Source organism: Nipponia nippon, unplaced genomic scaffold (genome assembly GCF_047370975.1).
Source record: "Nipponia nippon isolate SJK-2023a ecotype South Korea unplaced genomic scaffold, ASM4737097v1 scaffold_29, whole genome shotgun sequence".
NCBI lineage: Eukaryota > Metazoa > Chordata > Aves > Pelecaniformes > Threskiornithidae > Nipponia > Nipponia nippon.
The window spans coordinates 6,712,874-6,730,647 of NW_028262346.1; the positions used below are offsets into that span (position 1 = coordinate 6,712,874).

General features: G+C 41.2%; 1 protein-coding gene across 1 annotated transcript in view; it reads left to right on the top strand.

The window, feature by feature from the left end:
* Positions 1–5,828: 5,828 nt before the first annotated feature.
* The window catches only part of KATNAL2 (katanin catalytic subunit A1 like 2), a 32,866-nt gene continuing 20,920 nt past the window's right edge, over positions 5,829–17,774 (top strand). The window contains 5 exon segments of the mRNA XM_087763656.1: positions 5,829–5,988; positions 10,132–10,174; positions 10,581–10,704; positions 12,372–12,470; positions 13,742–13,819. Coding sequence (XP_087619782.1) covers positions 5,916–5,988; positions 10,132–10,174; positions 10,581–10,704; positions 12,372–12,470; positions 13,742–13,819 — 417 coding nt within the window. The 5' untranslated portion in view covers positions 5,829–5,915.

Genomic DNA, 17,774 nt, shown 5'->3' on the forward strand with positions numbered 1-17,774 from the left:
GAAGCCAAGTTATACATTGTTTAAAACTCACCATTTTCCTTCTCTGCTTGTGTTTCTCAAAAAACACTGTCAGCAAGCCAAACAATAATTGAACATCAACCTTCTAAAAAGCCTGGCAAGGCTGCAAGTATAACATGCAAAGGGTTAGGGGAGAGGGAAAGCTGAGGTGGTGGAGAGAGGAAGAAAACTGGGCAAGTCCATCATGCCTCAGCTACTCTCCTTATCCTGGTACATGGTGCCAGCTTGATCTTGAGGAACCCCATACTTGGCAGCTGTCCTGGGATTCCAAAGGAAAAAGAGGGAAGGGACACTGCATGTGTATTACGATAAGATCTTTCCCTGTGTGATTACAGAGCTAACCCCTTGCCTCTTGTCTGAATTCCTGATCGCAGATCCCTCTGAACTCATCTTATTGACTGCCTCAGTTGGATGTACAAGGGCACAATGTTACAGCAGTATAGTTATTATTCCCAGGCTTCTCAGACCCTGACTTACTCTGTAACTTTTCTTCATGGTCTCGAATATATTCATGCAGAAATATAGGGTCAAATGATAATGAAACATTATGGGGTTAAATTAATCTTTTAGTAGGTCCATTAATTTGATGGAATTACACAAGAGACTAGGTTGATTTATAATGTAAATGCATTTTAGTAAAAGGTATGGAAATGACTAAACAAACAATTGCATTTAAAGATGCATGACTCTAACAGAGTTTAAACGGCTGCAAAGAAAGGAATATGCACCACTTTTGTTAAGCTAGAAATAAACTATAAGTGTTGGAGCTAATTAGTTAAGTGCTCAACTATTTAGTTTTTAAAACAAGATCATGCTTAAGTGCCTTAAGCTTTTATTAATTGCATGGACCCTAAAATCCCCTATAGTAATTGAAAATTTAATTACATACATTTTTTGTTCTTTTAAGAATGGAAGCTTATTAAACTTTAAACACTTAAACATCTATTGAAATACCAGTGGCTATAAACAATATGCAATTTTAAATACTAATTAAACAGGAAGGCTAAATCACTGTAAAGCTAAACTGAATTTTAAGTAACTTTTGCACTCGTAAGTACTCCTATTTTTTTCATGCCGTATAAGATTTACCATTTCTTCTCTAAACACAGCAGGAGTCCTGGGCAGTGTTAGTATCTGTGTGCACTGTGGCAGACATGTTATTTTGTGGACGTATTTGCAGTGGGGGTCGGTCCCTAGAGAATAAACTGGAGTTCAGGAAAGGAGACCAGTGTGGGCAGAGAGCTGGTTTAAGTGGACAGCTAAAGCTGCTGGTGGCACCGACACGCGCAGAGGTTCATATACCTCTTGGATAGGGTACATGGTAGGGTAAGACTGGTGAAAGGCAGGGAGACGTGGCTTTGTGGGACCTCTGCACTACTGACTCGCAAGATTTATGATTTGGTAACAGTTACATATTGAAAGGTCCTTAATTTTTCTTTCTTTTATAGAAACTTCACAGAACTGGGACCGGAGATATTGATATCTCTGTTCTGTTTTTCAGATCCAATCTAATGCAAGTCTTTGTCAGTTGATCAACTGATTAACGGCTTAGTTAATTTTCTTTGGACAGATGTCTGACTTTTCAAAAGTAGCCATTGCTGTTTGCATTCTTATTAACACAAGACAGAATGAACCTCTCAGTCCAAACTATCTTCTGATTTTACATGGGGCTCTTTTTTAATGTAAAAGTTAATTTTTGCTTCTGCTTGGTCAACACAAGAAGAAGAACATAGAATCATAGAATACCAGGTTGGAAGGGACCTCAAGGATCATCTGGTCCAACCTTTCTAGCACAGTCTAGACGAGATGGCCCAGCACCCTGTCCAGCTGAGTCTTAAACGTGTCCAGTGTGGCAGAATCAACCACTTCCCTGGGGAGATTATTCCAATGATTGACTGTTCTCATTGTGAAAAATTTCCCTCTCGTGTCCAATCGGAATCTCCCTGGCAGTAACTTGTACCCATTACCCCTTGTCCTCACCATGTGACTCCTTGTGAAAAGGGAGTCTCCATCTTCTTTGTAGCTCCCCTTTAAGTACTGGTACATGGTGATGAGATCACCTCTAAGCCTCCTTTTCTCAAGGCTGAACAAGCCCAGCTCTCTCAGCCTATCCTCATATGGCAGGCTTCCCAGACCCTTGATCATCTTGGTGGCCCTTCTCTGGACCCCCTCCAGCCTGTCCACATCTTTTTTGTATAACGGGGACCAGAACTGTACACAGTATTCCAGGTGTGGCCTGACAAGCGCTGAGTAGAGAGGGGTAATGACTTCTTTATCTCTGCTGGTGATGCCCTTTTTGATGCAACCCAGCATCCTATTGGCCTTCTTGGCTGCAGCAGCACACTATGTTACTATGTTAAGGTTGAAGTGGGTTGCTCATACATAGACACGATGTTATCCTATACTGCCCAAAGCAAGTCTCTACCTAGAAGAGTATTTGAGATGCTGCCCATCACCATATCGCTGTTTATACTAGAACTTAAAATGTCTCTAGGGATAGCAGAAGTAACCTAGTGGGATTAACAGCAGCAGAAGACACACCAGAATACAAATCATTTTCAAGGAAGGTTCCAAGCATGGATTGTAAGCCCTGTCAGTTTATCAGGCAGATGCAATTCCTCTCTCATCAGAGTATTACTGTAAATACTCAACCATGAAACACTTGATGTGTTTGTCTTCTGTGGCAACCACTGTGTTTTCATACTGTGTTTAAATATTCAGAGGTAGCTTTCATACTGTGTTTAAATATTCAGAGGTAGCTGTGATCTTGCCTTTTGATATATGGGGAAATGCAGTTAATTTTTCTCTGTTAAAAAACAGTTAATTTTTCTCAGCATAAAACAGCAGGAGCATTTAGAAGAATGTACAGGTGGGACTCTTAGCAAGTGATGACTCCAGCTTCCTTCTTGCTCTTCCAACCCTGTCTCGGAAGATTCAGATCATCCAGGAGAAATGGTAAGAGGTCCACAATTCAAAATCTGTTTTCCAAACACCAGCACCTCAAAACAATAAGAAGGAAAAGATCCTTTCATCCCAGGGTGTCAGTGTTTTCTCTTTGCTCATAACAGTTCTCGGAATTGGTTCATTTCTTGTTGCAGCACCTCTCAGGGACTGATCTCCTTCGTTCAAGAGTTACGGATCTACCAAGTGTTTACACAGCACTCTTCCTCCCTAAAATGGTTTAGAAAAATCATCTTTGTACCACCACTGAAAGGCAAACGGTATTGTAGCTTCCTTATGGACTCAGAAAGAGCGGCTGCATAACAAGACAATAAAAAGTAGTAAAGACTAGAAGTGGGGTATGGGTTCTTCCTTTTTCCCCAGCCAGTTTGCTTCTTTTCTCTAGAAAACCAGAATGAAGATTCTACCAATCTTTTTATTAATATGTGAAATACAAATGTACTTTCACCCCGCAGGAAACGTTGTTAAAAGCAAACCCCATACCTTTCCTAGTTGTGTCACTAGATGGCTCCGCGTCTGAAGCAAACATCCCAGAAAATACCTGTTAGACTGGGAGACCTTTTACCTGGTCTATCCAGTACTTTTTACAGGTTGGCAAACACACGGAGGGTTATTAGCACAATCAGCTTTTGTTTTATTTTAAAACTATCTATCATCTCAAGTGTTTAAATTAGCAGCAGAACGCTGTATGATATCCGCTGCTGTGTACAGAGCAGAAGGAGCAGATAGGTCTGATCTGACAAAGGAAAGGCACGCTCAAGAGGTAAATTGGTTTTGCAGTACCTTGCACCACCCAAACACACCTTTGCTTGTAGGAATAAATGATTCTCCAGTATCTGCACTTTACTATAATGATGCTTCCTTCCAAGAGACTGGGAAGGATAGGGTAATTTTCTTTCCGTATGGATATTCCTTTTACACATCTTGTGGGATTTAAAAACTTAAGCCTTGGTCAGTAGTAATTCTTTGGCTTGTTTGTGTGTCAGGCACTGGCAGAGAGCAGCAGAAGTCACTGCTACAGATGCTGGGCCTCTGTTTCCAGTGTGAAGGGGCCAAAGATTTGTGGGTTTGTCTCCTGCAGGTCCCTAACACTTGGGCCAGGCTTTTTCTCAGGGATGGATGCAGGCACTGTTCGATTGGCAAAGAAGGGAGGGAAACTGGGGGTGGAAGTGGGAGTCCGTATATGCATTACTGTGCAATGGCATCAGGAATATATATGTACTACACAAGCAACATAAACTACTGCTCTTTCCTCATCCACTGAATAAGTGCCAGTCTTTCATGCTCGCGCTGGGTCCTCATAAATAATGCTGAATGCCAGCATCCTAAAAGAGAGGAAATAATTCATTTGCCTAAATGTGGATTTGGCCATACCTGCTTTTCCTGTGGTCCCAGCTTCAAATCCCAGTGAGGCAGACCAAAGTCGATACGCTCATTTCTAGAGCTTTCCTTGTAGCAACTTCTGTTATTACCCTAAAATCTCAGGGTTTCTCTGCAGGCACTCAGTATATATGGCATGTTTCATCAGAGTAAGACTTTGTTCCAGTATCTTATGAGATTTCTGTTTCCAGTGTCCCTTTTGCTATATTTGATATTGCACTTTATGCTCCCCCAGATGTAGCTTCACTGAATTATGGCAAAGATGTTTTGCGCTGCCTTGTTTTTCTCGCTGAACCATTTGTGAATGACTTTGGGTTCTCCAGTCTGTGTGAAGAAATCCATGGGACTGACTCCATGTTGAAATTTCTGTATGTTGGGACCTGACTTTGGTCACTCCTGTGTTAAAATTGGGTGAGTTTGGTGTTATCCCAAACTACTAATTCTTCAAGTACTCTGTATGTCACTTGTGTTTATATATCAAGGTCCATGAATTGGGAGGTGCCAACAGTGTACAGCTGGTCTTTGTAGTGTAGTTATGCAGATCCCAGATCTTTTCTCCATCCCCCCCCTTCTCCAGGCACTAAGAAAATGGGTTTCTAGTTTCTAGAGGCAGGGACGCAGCCACACTGGAGCACAAGATTTCCTTGCACAGCCCTTCGAGACACTGTGCATGAGGTCTGCAAGAGTCCTACCCTGAAATTTGCAGCAGCCTGAACATGTTGGAGATCTGTAACCATAGTAAGGGAAGTAAGTTATTTTTTTCAGCCTCAAAGTAATTTTCTCTTCTCTAGGAAAAGGTTTCTACCCATCCAGTAGCCCTGATAATGTGTAAGAAAAATTACATTGAAAACCACTTTCCTTCTGTTTATTAACAGTGAGTTGTTTTACAGTTCTTACATGCTGTTGTCTTAATTTGTTTGTTTCCACAGGCTACATTTAGATGCTGTTTACAGCAATAAAGAGAATATTACATTTGATCTAGAGTTCTGTCTTAATTCACAGGATGAGATGTGTACAGAAGCTCATAATGCAAAATTAGAACGAGGAGATTTTTTTATTTATTTAATGGGTATGTTTTTTGAATAATAGTGCTCTACATTTGTGGGTTTGTGTGTGTTTGACCTCCCGTAATGTGTCCTTCTGTCCTATGTTGGGTGGATGGACAGCATGGCCCTTTGGTTTGATGTGAGAAAGAGGTAAACTACTATTATATATCTTGGCAGTTTACTTTGCTAAATTGTTTCAGTTTCTGGAACAAAAATGTCCTATATAATTTAAAAATACTTTAGAGCAATCAGCAAAGGGTTTTTAAATAGAGTTTATGCTTTTATAATAAATAGAGTTGTGGATGGGTTAAAAAATACCGTATACTTACTAATGCTATTGTTTGCTTTTTCTCTCAAAAATCAGAATGAGATAATGACTCTCAGTTTTTTGATCTTTGCTTTCTTGAAATTACCAGGTATGTCGATGCCGCAAATGCTTTGGAACAAGAGACGAAATTAAGTTTGCGTGGCTTTGAAGTTTGTGACAACATTGATCTTGAGACAATTTTGATGGAATATGAAAGCTATTACTTTGTAAAATTTCAAAAGTATCCTAAAATTACCAAAAAGGTCCTGGACACTGGTATGTGGCTGTGTTTTTGTTTCCAAAGCCTAAAATGTGTGTTTGCCTGATATGCTCACTGCCCTTCTCATGTATGTCAGCGTTTAATGTTTGAACTCTCTTACAGTTACAGAGCTATAGTTCTAGCACATAGGACATAAGAATTGAGAGATGGGGCTTTGAGCCCTTCTGCTCTTCCTTCTCTCTTTATGTGGAGGAACAAGAAGGTGATATTTTTGTGTCTTTTAAAAACTGCTTTTATATTGGAAAATGCCATGTAAGTGCAAAGTATTATGCATAGATATATTCACTTTCTTCTCATGGGGAGAGAATAGTAAGTCTGTTCTATTTTGGATTTAATTTTGAAATTAAAATAAACCACTTAAATGAAACAGTATAACTTAGCTCATGCAAGCTAGTGCTTAAAGGTTTATCACCACTAGTCTCATTAACCATTTCTTTTGCACATTTTCAAATAGTAAAGGTAATGTGCCAAACAAGTAATAGGTTTATTTGCTCCAAAGGACTTAAAGTCTGAGGTATAAATGAATGATACAGAATAAGGCAAATCAGAATATGAGCATTCTGTTATGACCCTGAGAGCCTGAATGGTTTTGTACTTGAGCACAAAATGTAACTTATAGAGGCCATAAAAACAACTGTATAAGAATCTGTTATGGAGTGCTTGGAGGGTACAGAAAACACCAACATCTCTACCTGTTTGTCTTGTAAGAAAAATATAATCATCAAAGAGGGGGATGATTGGCCAGGGAACATCTCTGAGCAGTTGTCATTGTTTCATATGGCTGCCAGCAACTTTGAAATCACAGGTAAATGAAACATATAAGTATAATAAAATTACCTGTATAGGTGACATGATTTTGAAAGGTACCAAAGCTACTAGTCATCATTACATTCATGGTGATGTAGAATATCAGTACCAGCTGGAAGCAAGCATTATCTGCATGAAAGAGAGATTTAGGGGTAGAACCTATTGATTGGTGTTAATACAAAGAGGAACAGCCTTGCAGGACAAAAGCAAAGGGATTTGTTATGAATCAAGAAGGAAAATGTAGTACAAAGCATTTATCACATCATACTTAGTCAAACTGAGTGGTAGCCAAGGCTGGATCCATGAATTTAGATCCATGTGAACAATTCCCCAAAAGCCAGTAAATCTCTTAGACACACACAGGCTCTCAGTATCCATTTTTTGGTCGGTGAAGCTACTCAGACATGGGGTATTCTACCATTACCCAAGCCCAAAGTTGCAACTATGCTGGCAGGGATGTATCATCCTTTTTCCCTGAAGCCTAAACAGCTTCCCTCCTGCATGTGTCTCTTTCGAGAAGCTGCTGCCTGGTAGTTTGTGACGTGCCTTAAATTGTGTCCGTGGTAAGATCATGGTATACACAGACCAAACAAAATGATTAGTGTGGTGTTCCTTCCTACTAAATTCTTTGTAATACTCTCAGCAAGTCCTACAGAACCAACTCATTTCCATGCTGGATTGCAGTTTGCAGTGTTGTAGATGGACCCGCAGGATTACAAGTTTCGCACATGGGCTCTGCTGCCTCTAAGTACACTGTGTTTCCCAGCTTTTTCAGTGAAACAGCTGTTTGGGAAGAATTATTTTATGTAAGCGTATGAGAATCTGGGTGCAAGAGCATTGCACAGAGAACACTGATAGGAGATGTACTTTGGAACACCTAGGTGCATGCTAGTATGATACAAACCCTCAGCTTTATGAGTTCACATCTGGGCTTTGTGAGTTTGACATTTTGTGAAAAAAGCTTTTCTTTGACAGAAATTGTTTCAAATTATACAAGTGCAAAAAAAATAACAGTTTGATAACTACCATTGCAATGTGACATTTATGCTGTCTTGATATGTTGAACATGATAAAATTACTATTGAGAAGAGTGAGGTAAATGCTTATTTTCCAATTCAGCAATGAAAAAATTATTAGCATTAAATAAGAATTCTGTGTGATATATTAAATTAGTTTATTGTGCTCGATCTAATTTCTGGTAGTGTCCATTTTACTGTGAAAATGATATTGGTTTTAAAATGTAAGCAAAGAAGCCAAAGACTGAATGAGCCTAAAATTTAACAAGCCTGAAGCCAAACTGCTCTCTCCAATATCAGTTTGTTTTCAAAACATTTTTGCAAGATTGCATTGCTTATAATCAAAGAATCATAGAATGTCCTGAGTTGGAAGGGACCCACAAGGATCATCGAGTCCAACTCCTGTCCCTGCATAGGACAACACCAAAATTCACACCATATGTCTGAGGGCACTGTCCAAATGCTTCTTGAATGGTGTCAGGCTTGGTGCTGTGACTACCCCCCGGGGGAGCCTGTTCCAGTGCTCCACCACCCTTTGGGTGAAGAACCTTTTCCCAATGTCCAACCTAAACCTCCCCTGACATATCTTCCTGCCGTTCCCTTGGGTCCTATCATTGGTCGCCAGGGAGAAGAGATCAGTGCCTGCCCCTCCTCCTTCCCTTGTGAGGAAGCTGTAGACTGCGATGAGGTCTCCCCTCAGTCTCCTCTTCTCCAGGCTGAACAGACCAAGTGACTTCAGCCGCTCCTCGTACGGCTTCCCCTCTAAACCCTTCACCATCTTCGTGGCTCTCCTCTGGACACTCTCTAGTAGCTTTGTATCCTTTTTGTACTGTGGCACCCAAAACTGCACACAGTACTCAAGAGGAGGCCGCACCAGCGCAGAGTGGAGCGGGACAATCACCTCCCTCGACCGGCTAGCAATACAGTGCTTGATGCACCCCAGGACACGGTTGGCCCTCCTGGCTGCCAGGGCACACTGTTGGCTCACATTCAACTTGCCCTCGACCAGAACCCCCAGATCCCCCTCCGCGGGGCTGCTCTCCAGCCTCTCGTTCCCCAGTCTGTATTTAAATCTGGGACTTGCCCTGGTTAAACTTCATATGGTTGGTGATTGTCCAGCTCTCTAATTTGTCCAGATCTCTCTGCAGGGCCTCTCTCCCCTCCAGAGTGTCAATGGCTCCTCCCAGTTTTGTGTCATCAGCAGACTTTGATAAGAAACCATCCAGTCCTGCATCCAAGACATTTATGAAGATATTGAAGAGCACTGGCCCCAAGATGGATCCCTGCGGAACCCCGCTAGTGACTGGTCGCCAGCCCGATGTAACCCCATGTACTATAACCCTTTGAGCCCGACCCGTCAGCCAATTGCTCACCCATTGCAATATGTGTTTATCCAGCTGTATGCTGGACATTTTGTCCAGGAGGATACTGTGAGAGACAGTCTCGAAGGCTTTACTGAAGTCCAAAAAGATTACATCGACTGGCTTCCCTTGGTCAACTAGGTGGGTAACCTTGTCATAGAAGGAAATCAAGTTTGTCAAGCAGGACTTTCCCCTTATGAACCTGTGCTGGCTAGGGCCAATGACTGCGTTGTCTTTCAGGTGTTTTTCAATAACTCCCAGAATAATCTTCTCCATGATTTTGCCAGGCACAGAGGTGAGACTGACAGGCCTGTAGTTACCAGGGTCATCCCTGTTGCCCTTCTTGAAGATTGGGACAACGTTTGCCAGCTTCCAGTCAACTGGGACCTCCCCAGATTCCCAAGAGCATTGAAAAATCATTGAGAGAGGTCTCGCTATGACATCAGCCAGCTCTTTCAGTACCCTCGGATGAATCCCATTGGGCCCCATTGACTTATAGGGATCCAGCTGGAGCAGCAAATCCCGTACAAGTTTGGGGCTGGTTGGGAGTTTGTCATTCTCACAGTCATGGTTCTCTAGCCCAGGGCTCTGGGGGTCCCAGAGTCCATCATCGGTGTTGAAGACTGAGGCGAAGAAAGCATTAAACATCTCTGCTTTGTCTATGTCCCTGTTTGTGAGGTGACCATGCTTGTCAAGTAATGGGCCAATGTTATTTCTGGCCTGCCTTTTGCTATTAACATATTTTAAAAAGCCCTTTTTGTTGTCCTTCACAGTACTGGCCAGCTTCAGCTCTAGTTGAGCTTTGGCCGCTTAATCGTGCTGTTCCTGTTTATGCATTGTTACTTCCAAGGTCATGAATGTGTGCTCAAAAATATGTTTGAAGGGGGAAAAAAAATCAAGTTGCCCTTTTTTATAGCTTTAATTATTTTCCATCTTAATGTTAATTTTACCACAGCAGAAAATAAACAACAGCTGAGAACTGGAGGAAGAACACGAAGGTAAGAGAAATGCATGGATTTTTTTCTGGGCAGAAAATTTTCCTATAGAAGCAATATGCAGCGTGGTTAAAATAAAGTTGTGATACTTTAGGAATACTAACGCCTAGAGGCATGCTGCTGACTGCGTGGTGCATTTTTCTGTATCTTTTAAAGGACAATAGAGAATTATTTCCTAAATGGAGATGCAGACAATTTACTAAGTTTCTGCAGTGTGGATAAGGTAGGGTGGCGTGTTTGAAAGCAGTAAGCTTTGAACTTTGTGATTGAAATTGATGCCTTAACTTCAGTGGGAGCAAAGTTAGCCCAAAACTGCTTTATTTGAAAACTCTGCCTTTTAATCTTTTGGTATTTTGAAGGAAAAAAGAAGTTGTGAAAGCCTTTCAAGATATTATTTTTTTCATTCTAGGGCAGCAAGCTCTTCTCAGAGTCTCCCAAGGCTCAAACATCAGGCAGTGCAACGACCGTTGTCAAAAACTTCACCTGGGAGCACAACAGAATTTAAATCATCCACCACAGAGAGCCCCAAACAGGTTTATATGTGTTTTATCTTGGCAGCATTACAGTTGAAATTAATGTGATTTTATTTTGAAAGGCTATAGGCAGCAAGATGATGTGAGTTACACAATTAATAATTGTGTAATTAATGGGTTTTACCAATTATGTAGTTTAAGGATTATAGATGCAAGACTTCAGGAGAATATGCTTTCTGGCTGTGAGTTGGGGAGCAAGTCACAGGCAAAAACTAGAGGAAAAGGAGTCATATAATCCAACCTATACTGAAAGCAACCAGAGTTTTCCCATTAGCACCAGTAGATTCATCCTTTAGTGCCAGAAAGCCAGACAAACAAACCAAGTAGAAAGTCCGGTGTCAGTTGTAAGCCTCTTCACAGTGCATAAGGTGTTTGAGATTGGGGGAGTAATTTGGCTCTGTAATTTTCAGTTTTGTGAGTCTCATTAAGATTGCTGTGAAAACTACTTTATTACCATCCCTTACAGAGGATGGAGCAGGAACAGCAGGTTGGTGGGCAAGCACTGTGTCTGGTATAGCTTTTGAGGAACTGGGTGAAGGAGAATCTTTTTTTTTGTTTTTTAAAGTCCTTGCCTATATTCCTGCATAGGGAGGAGCTCATCTCTGACCAGTTCTCACACTTTAAAAAAAACATTAACTTTTGGATTTTACAGCAAGTGAATATCAAAGTAATTTATAATCCTAAAATGGCTCCTCATTTCTGAGTTGACATGCTGTACCTTATACTTGCCTGTCACTTCCACTGTTCATAAGTGTTCCTTCTCATAGCTATGTAAAATGCAGATTTCTACAACTTAAAATGGAAGCTCTGTGCATGAAATAACTTGAATGCTGAGCTCTAGAGCCATGGCTTTCACCACTGTTGTCACCAGTCAGATGAAGTCTAACTAAATGTACAATGGTGTTTGTCTGACAAATACAGGATTACTGTTGCAATTTCCACGTAATGATACAGCTCATCTGGGCATGTATGAAGAGGTGGGGTGATACCTATAATGGAGTGATATCTGCAACTCATCTACTTGGCAACACATCTGTTTTAAAATTGATTTTTCTTTAGAATAATGCCAGTGCAGTTACTCTGGAGCAATCTGACTTTGGCTTAAGCATCTCAGCAATCAGCAAAACTGGAGGAGACAGCACTCACCCAAGAAGGGTTGGTGGAAACCTAGTATGTGATCTATGATAGAAATGTGTATGTAAAAAAACACATGGAAGTTTTTCACAAATACCAAATGAGAGCTTTTTGTGTCTATTCTATCAAATATTCCCGTATAATTAGCTGAAGGGTCAATTTTATGATTTGGGGAGTAATTCTTTGCATAGGAGGCTGTGCTTGCATTAAATAGTATTTCAAACATTATCAAGAAGGAAAAATATTTCTGTTTTTAAAACCCAGTGGTAATAGCTGAAATTGAAGATAAATTTCAGATTCCTGAATGAGATGATAAGAGGCTCTGCAGTTAAATTGTTGCACTGACTGAGGAGATGTGCGTTCTTTTCCCATTGCTACCACAGATTCTGTGGTCAGTCTTTGCCATATTTAGGACTGCATGTGCAGGAAGGAAACTCATTGCTGTAATGGCAAGCAAAATTTGGCCCAATGCAATTTTAACAGTAGAGCTACCATCACAGTAAAGCCTATCACAACGTTATTTTCTCCTTTAGAGCCAAGTAATTGACTTCCATGGGACAATTCAGGATGCTGGCAAAGTATCATCAAATGGAATAGCCTTGAACAGCCTTAATTGTGATCCAGATCCATCAGTAAGTGTTTCTGTTCATATTTCCATCCAATGAATATGAACATCAGTTTTATATAACCAGGAACAAAATAAAATACTGCAATGATGTTGTCTTTGTTCCTAAGTGCTAAAAAAGGGCTTAGATTTCTGAGTGGTCTATTTCCTTCTTGAATGGATAGTCATACTTGATACTGGTCTAATTTGTTGACAGTTGTTTACTCTTTGAACATGAAAGTAGGCAACAAATACAAATGATACCTTCTAATTCACAAAAAAAATTGCAGAAACCCACAGAACTTCTGAGGGTAAAATTCTGGTTCCTTTTAATTCAGTATGTTATTTAGCATTCACCTCAGTTGAGACAAGAACAGAGTTTAGATGGTTGAGATAGAAAGTTTTCAGTAAAGTAATCACTCCTTGACACAAACCATAGCTTCTCAGATAGTGCATCTAACTTATGTGGTGCCAGTCTGCCTGGCAACTGCTACACTTGAAGAGACTCAAAACAGAGTATGGGGCAATGTGGTGAATGATATTTCATTGATCTGGAGGTACTAGAGCGTGGCCAGAGCAGGGCAGCGAGGCTGGGGCAGGGTCTGGAGCACAAGGCTGGGGAGGAGCGGCTGGGGGAGCTGGGGGTGCTCAGCCTGGAGAAGAGGAGGCTGAGGGGAGCCCTCATCGCTCTCTGCAACGGCCTGAAAGGAGGCTGGAGCCGGGGGGGGTCGGTCTCTTCTCCCCAGTAACAAGTGATAGGACGAGAGGGAACGGCCTCCAGCTGCGCCAGGGCAGGTTTGGGTTGGATATTAGGAAAAACTTCTTCACCAAAAGGGCAGTCAGGCCCTGGCACAGGCTGCCCAGGGCAGGGGCTGAGTCCCCATCCCTGGAGGGATTTAAAGGATGTGTAGATGTGGTGCTTAGGGACATGGTTTAGTGGTGGGCTTGGCAGCGCTGGGTTAAGGGTCGGACTCGATGATCTTAAGGGTCTTTTCCAGCCTTAATGATTCTATGATTCTATGATTTGCATTTTTCACTCTTAATCTATGTAGGGCATGTTTAGGACTACATGTGCAATAAGAGAGCTGCTCATTTTAATGTTACTTCAGGATTAGATTCTGTCCGATGAAAAGATGAGTTACTGCAAATATGGCTTACTTCAAAATCTTTATTATTATCCATATTTTTACAGCTTTAAAAGTTGATATTATGATGTATCAGCTTTTTTGAAACTATTTCATAGTTTGTCTGTTTAAAAATAATTGAAGTCTGACAAGAACTTATGTTTGTCTTTTTTAGGAATGATTACTGAAACCCCTTAGTGCTTTCATTGGCATGACTGGTGAGATGAGAGAACTTGCAACGGTTGTAAGCAAAGTAAGATTGGATCTCCACTTTGGTTATATAGAGATCTTGGTTATCTTTGTCATCTGATAAAGCTGTTTGTTTCTTTTTACTGTCAGATAGTGCTTATTCTTGAATGTGCAAGCTATTTTTCTTATCATGCGACTCCCAACAAGTCATTTCTTTACATGTAATGATGTTTCTTTCTGATACACAATGGGAGGAAGTAATTAAGGCCGTTCCTTTCTAATGGGGAAGCACGTAATCTAATCATGCTGTACCCATGAGACTGTTGTAGCTTTTCCCTTTGTTCTTATTGCTGCAGAAAATGTACAATGCTTCACTGAAAAGAGAGATTTAAATGTATTAGCTAATACCAACTATTATCTAATGTCTTACCTAACTGTGATCAAATGGTGGGAAAAACCTTGATTCAGCTCTGTGGGTGCAGTTTCCATTCGAGGCATTGAGCTGTATTCAGCGTGGATGGTGTGCCAATATTGCAGCAATATCCTGATTCTGAGTTTATCAACTAGGTACCATGTACAAAAATAATTAGACCCTGATAATCCCACATTCTTTCTGATACTAGTCCTGTGCCTTGCTTCGCGCTGCCTGCATGAGCTGGACTCCTTGTCTTTTCTCGCTTGGCACAGTTGAGAGATGCTATTACTGTAGGCTCTGCAAGCAGTGCCCTTCCCTCATCCCAGCACAGGAGCTGCATGGGCAGCATCAGTAATACACTGTATCCCATGGCAGACGGGGGATTCTTCCAGGATGGGCAGTTTGGCACCTGGAGGGAATCCCAACATGGTCAACATGATTTCATCTCACTCGTGGGTCAAGGTGCAGTCTAGCAAAAGGGCCCTGGACTACTGGGAATCAGGGGCTACGAAGCAGATAAATGCTTTGCACGCATCACCTCCCAAACCCCGCTAGGCACTTGTCCAAAAGGCTTCATAGATCCCAGTATTTGATAGTGTTGTGACTCTTTCTGGATATAAGCATCAGAAATGGTACCAACTGTTGCTCTCACATACTTAAAACCAGCTGTTTTAAAAAGCTTGGAAGACTTTTGCTGAGTGATTTTTATAGCTGTATATGGCCCAAATTCTCGATCTGCAAGTTTTGCATTTGCAGTTTAATAGAACTGAAGTCTAAGAAATTTCCAAATTTAAAGTAAGAAAATTCTCATTCATTTCAATTCCTGTCTGGTTTTTAATTTATGGTAAACCTTTAAAATAGTGTTGTTCTTGCTGCTACTTTAGCAAAAAGCAATAGGGTTGCTTTAGCCTTCGTTATGGTATGTTTTTTAAATTGTGCTGGTATGTTCCTAGTTGCTATGGTAATCAACACTGTGTAAATCAATAAAAATAAATAGCATGTGGTATCTATTTCACAACACAATCTAATTTAATTTGGAAACAGTTATGGAAGTCTCTACTTAGTATCATAAATCCGATTCATCTTAATTTGCTGTTAGTAGAAAGGGAAAGTGTAATCTACTCTATATAAATAATTTTTCTAATTGTATTAAATCAAATTTTCCCCTTGGATACAAGCACATAATTTTTCTTCAGTCTCTGGGGACTGCCTGTTTTTATTGGAGAGCAGAATTTATCCCAAGTATTTGTACTGAGGATATGATATTTTCTGCAGAACAATTAGTCTCTGGAACGCAAAGCCACAAAATATTACTAAGTGTCCTGGTTTCAGCCGGGATAGAGTTAATTTTCTTCTTAGGAGCTGGTAGAGTGCTGTGTTTTGGATTTAGGATGAGAATAATGTTGATAACACACTGATGTTTTGGTTCTTGCTAAGTAGTGCTTACACTAGGCAAGGACTTTTCAGCTTCCCCTGCTCTGCCAGGTGCACAAGAAGCTGGGAGGGGGCACAGCCAGGACAGCTGACCCAGACTGGCCAAAGGGCTATTCCATACCACATGACGTCATGCTCAGTATATAAGCTGGGGGAAGAAGAAGGAAGGGGGGGATGTTCGGAGTGATGGCGTTTGTCTTCCCAAGTAACCGTTACACATGATGGAGCCCTGCTTTCCTGAGGATGGCTGAACACCTGCCTGCCACTGGGAAGTAGTGAATGAATTCCTTGCTTTGCTTTGCTTGTGCGCGCGGCTTTTGCTTTGCCTATTAAACTGTTCTTATCTCAACCCACGAGTTTTCTCACTTTTACTCTTCTGCTTCTCTCCCCCATCCCTCCATGGGGGGAGTGAGCGAGCGGCTGTGTGGTGCATAGTTGCTGGCTGGGGTTAAACCACGACACTAAGGCAAATGGAAAGATTCATAGAAGATTTGTAAAGTTTGATGAATTAAATGAAATTAATTCAGTGAGTGCTTCAAGACATACACTAATTACCGACTGTCTTTTGATAGATGCTTAGGGGTGTGGCAATTAATCACGGACTCCGCGTATGAGTTTAGGCGAAGACAAGTGAAGAAGACGACGACAATGACAATGGCAATGGCGATGATAATAACACTTTATTTTTACAATCTATCCCTTTTATAATATGATCTAGTGTTCACGAGCAAGCAAAACCCATTTCATTGGCTACTGTCTTGTGTCCAGGCGTCTCTTCAGCGTTACTTATTGGTTCTTCAAGCTGGTGCACCCGAATTCCTCTTTCAGGGATGTATCCAATCTCATCCTTATTTTTCTGCCTCTAAATTTCACAAACTTGTTTGTAACAAGCCTCAAGGCCACAGCTGCATTCCTGTGAACCTGTTTGTAACAAGCCTCAAGGGCACAGCTGCATCTCGTCAAAGTAAAACACTATCTCATTTATTCCCATATAGTGGGAAATTTTCCTCCTGTTACAGAGCTTCTCACACCTTTTCTTGCAGCATATAAAATCTTGCATAGTGTGGAGTAAATAGCAATTTTTCACTGTGTTGTGGTTTAACCCCAGCCAGCAACTAAGCACCACACAGCCGCTCGCTCACTCCCCCCTTGGAGGGATGGGAGAGAGAAGCAGAAGAGTAAAAGTGAGAAAACTCATGGGTTGAGATAAAGACAGTTTAATGGGTAAAGCAAAAGCTGTGCACGCAAGCAAAGCAAAGCAAGGAATTCATTCACTACTTCCCATGGGCAGGCAGGTGTTCAGCCATCCCCAGGAAAGCAGGGCTCCATCACGCGTAACAGTTACTTGGGAAGACAAATGCCATCACTCCGAATGTCCCCCCCTTCCTTCTTCTTCCCCCAGTTTATATGCTGAGCATGATGTCATACGGTATGGAACGGCCCTTTGGCCAGTCTGGGTCAGCTGTCCTGGCTGTGCCCCCTCCCAGCTTCTTGTGCACCTGGCAGAGCAGGGGAAGCTGAAAAGTCCTTGCCTAGTGTAAGCACTACTTAGCAAGAACCAAAACATCAGTGTGTTATCAACATTATTCTCATCCTAAATCCAAAACACAGCACTCTACCAGCTCCTAAGAAGAAAATTAACTCTATCCTGGCTGAAACCAGGACACACTGTTACTTATAACATAAGTAATAGGTGCAGCCATAAAGCTACTGAGCATCAAGTTTAAAACAAACAAAAGTGTTTTCACATTGCATATGATTAAACTGTGGAACTCATTACTACAGAATAAGCATGTTCAAAAAAGAGATAAGAGAAATTCACTGAAGAATGGATGTCAAAGGGTGTTTGAACTCAAAGACTAAGATGTAATTTTAATTATCAAAGTCCTTTGGTTGCAGATTTTGATGGATGTAAATATGAACAAACATGTCACTCCTATTACTTATGCTTTTTTTTTTAAACATCCAATACTTGCCAGCATCAGAGACAAAATATTAGGCTTGGTGAACCTTCATATCATGATAGCTCTTCACACATTAGTTGGTTAGTAAAACCAACTAACAGAAAACAGATCTGAGAAATAGATCTGCTCAGCATATACATTTGGCAGTGTATATGCTCTTACGGAAACTAGGGGCTTGAGGGGAAGCAAGGCACAGTGTAGTAGTT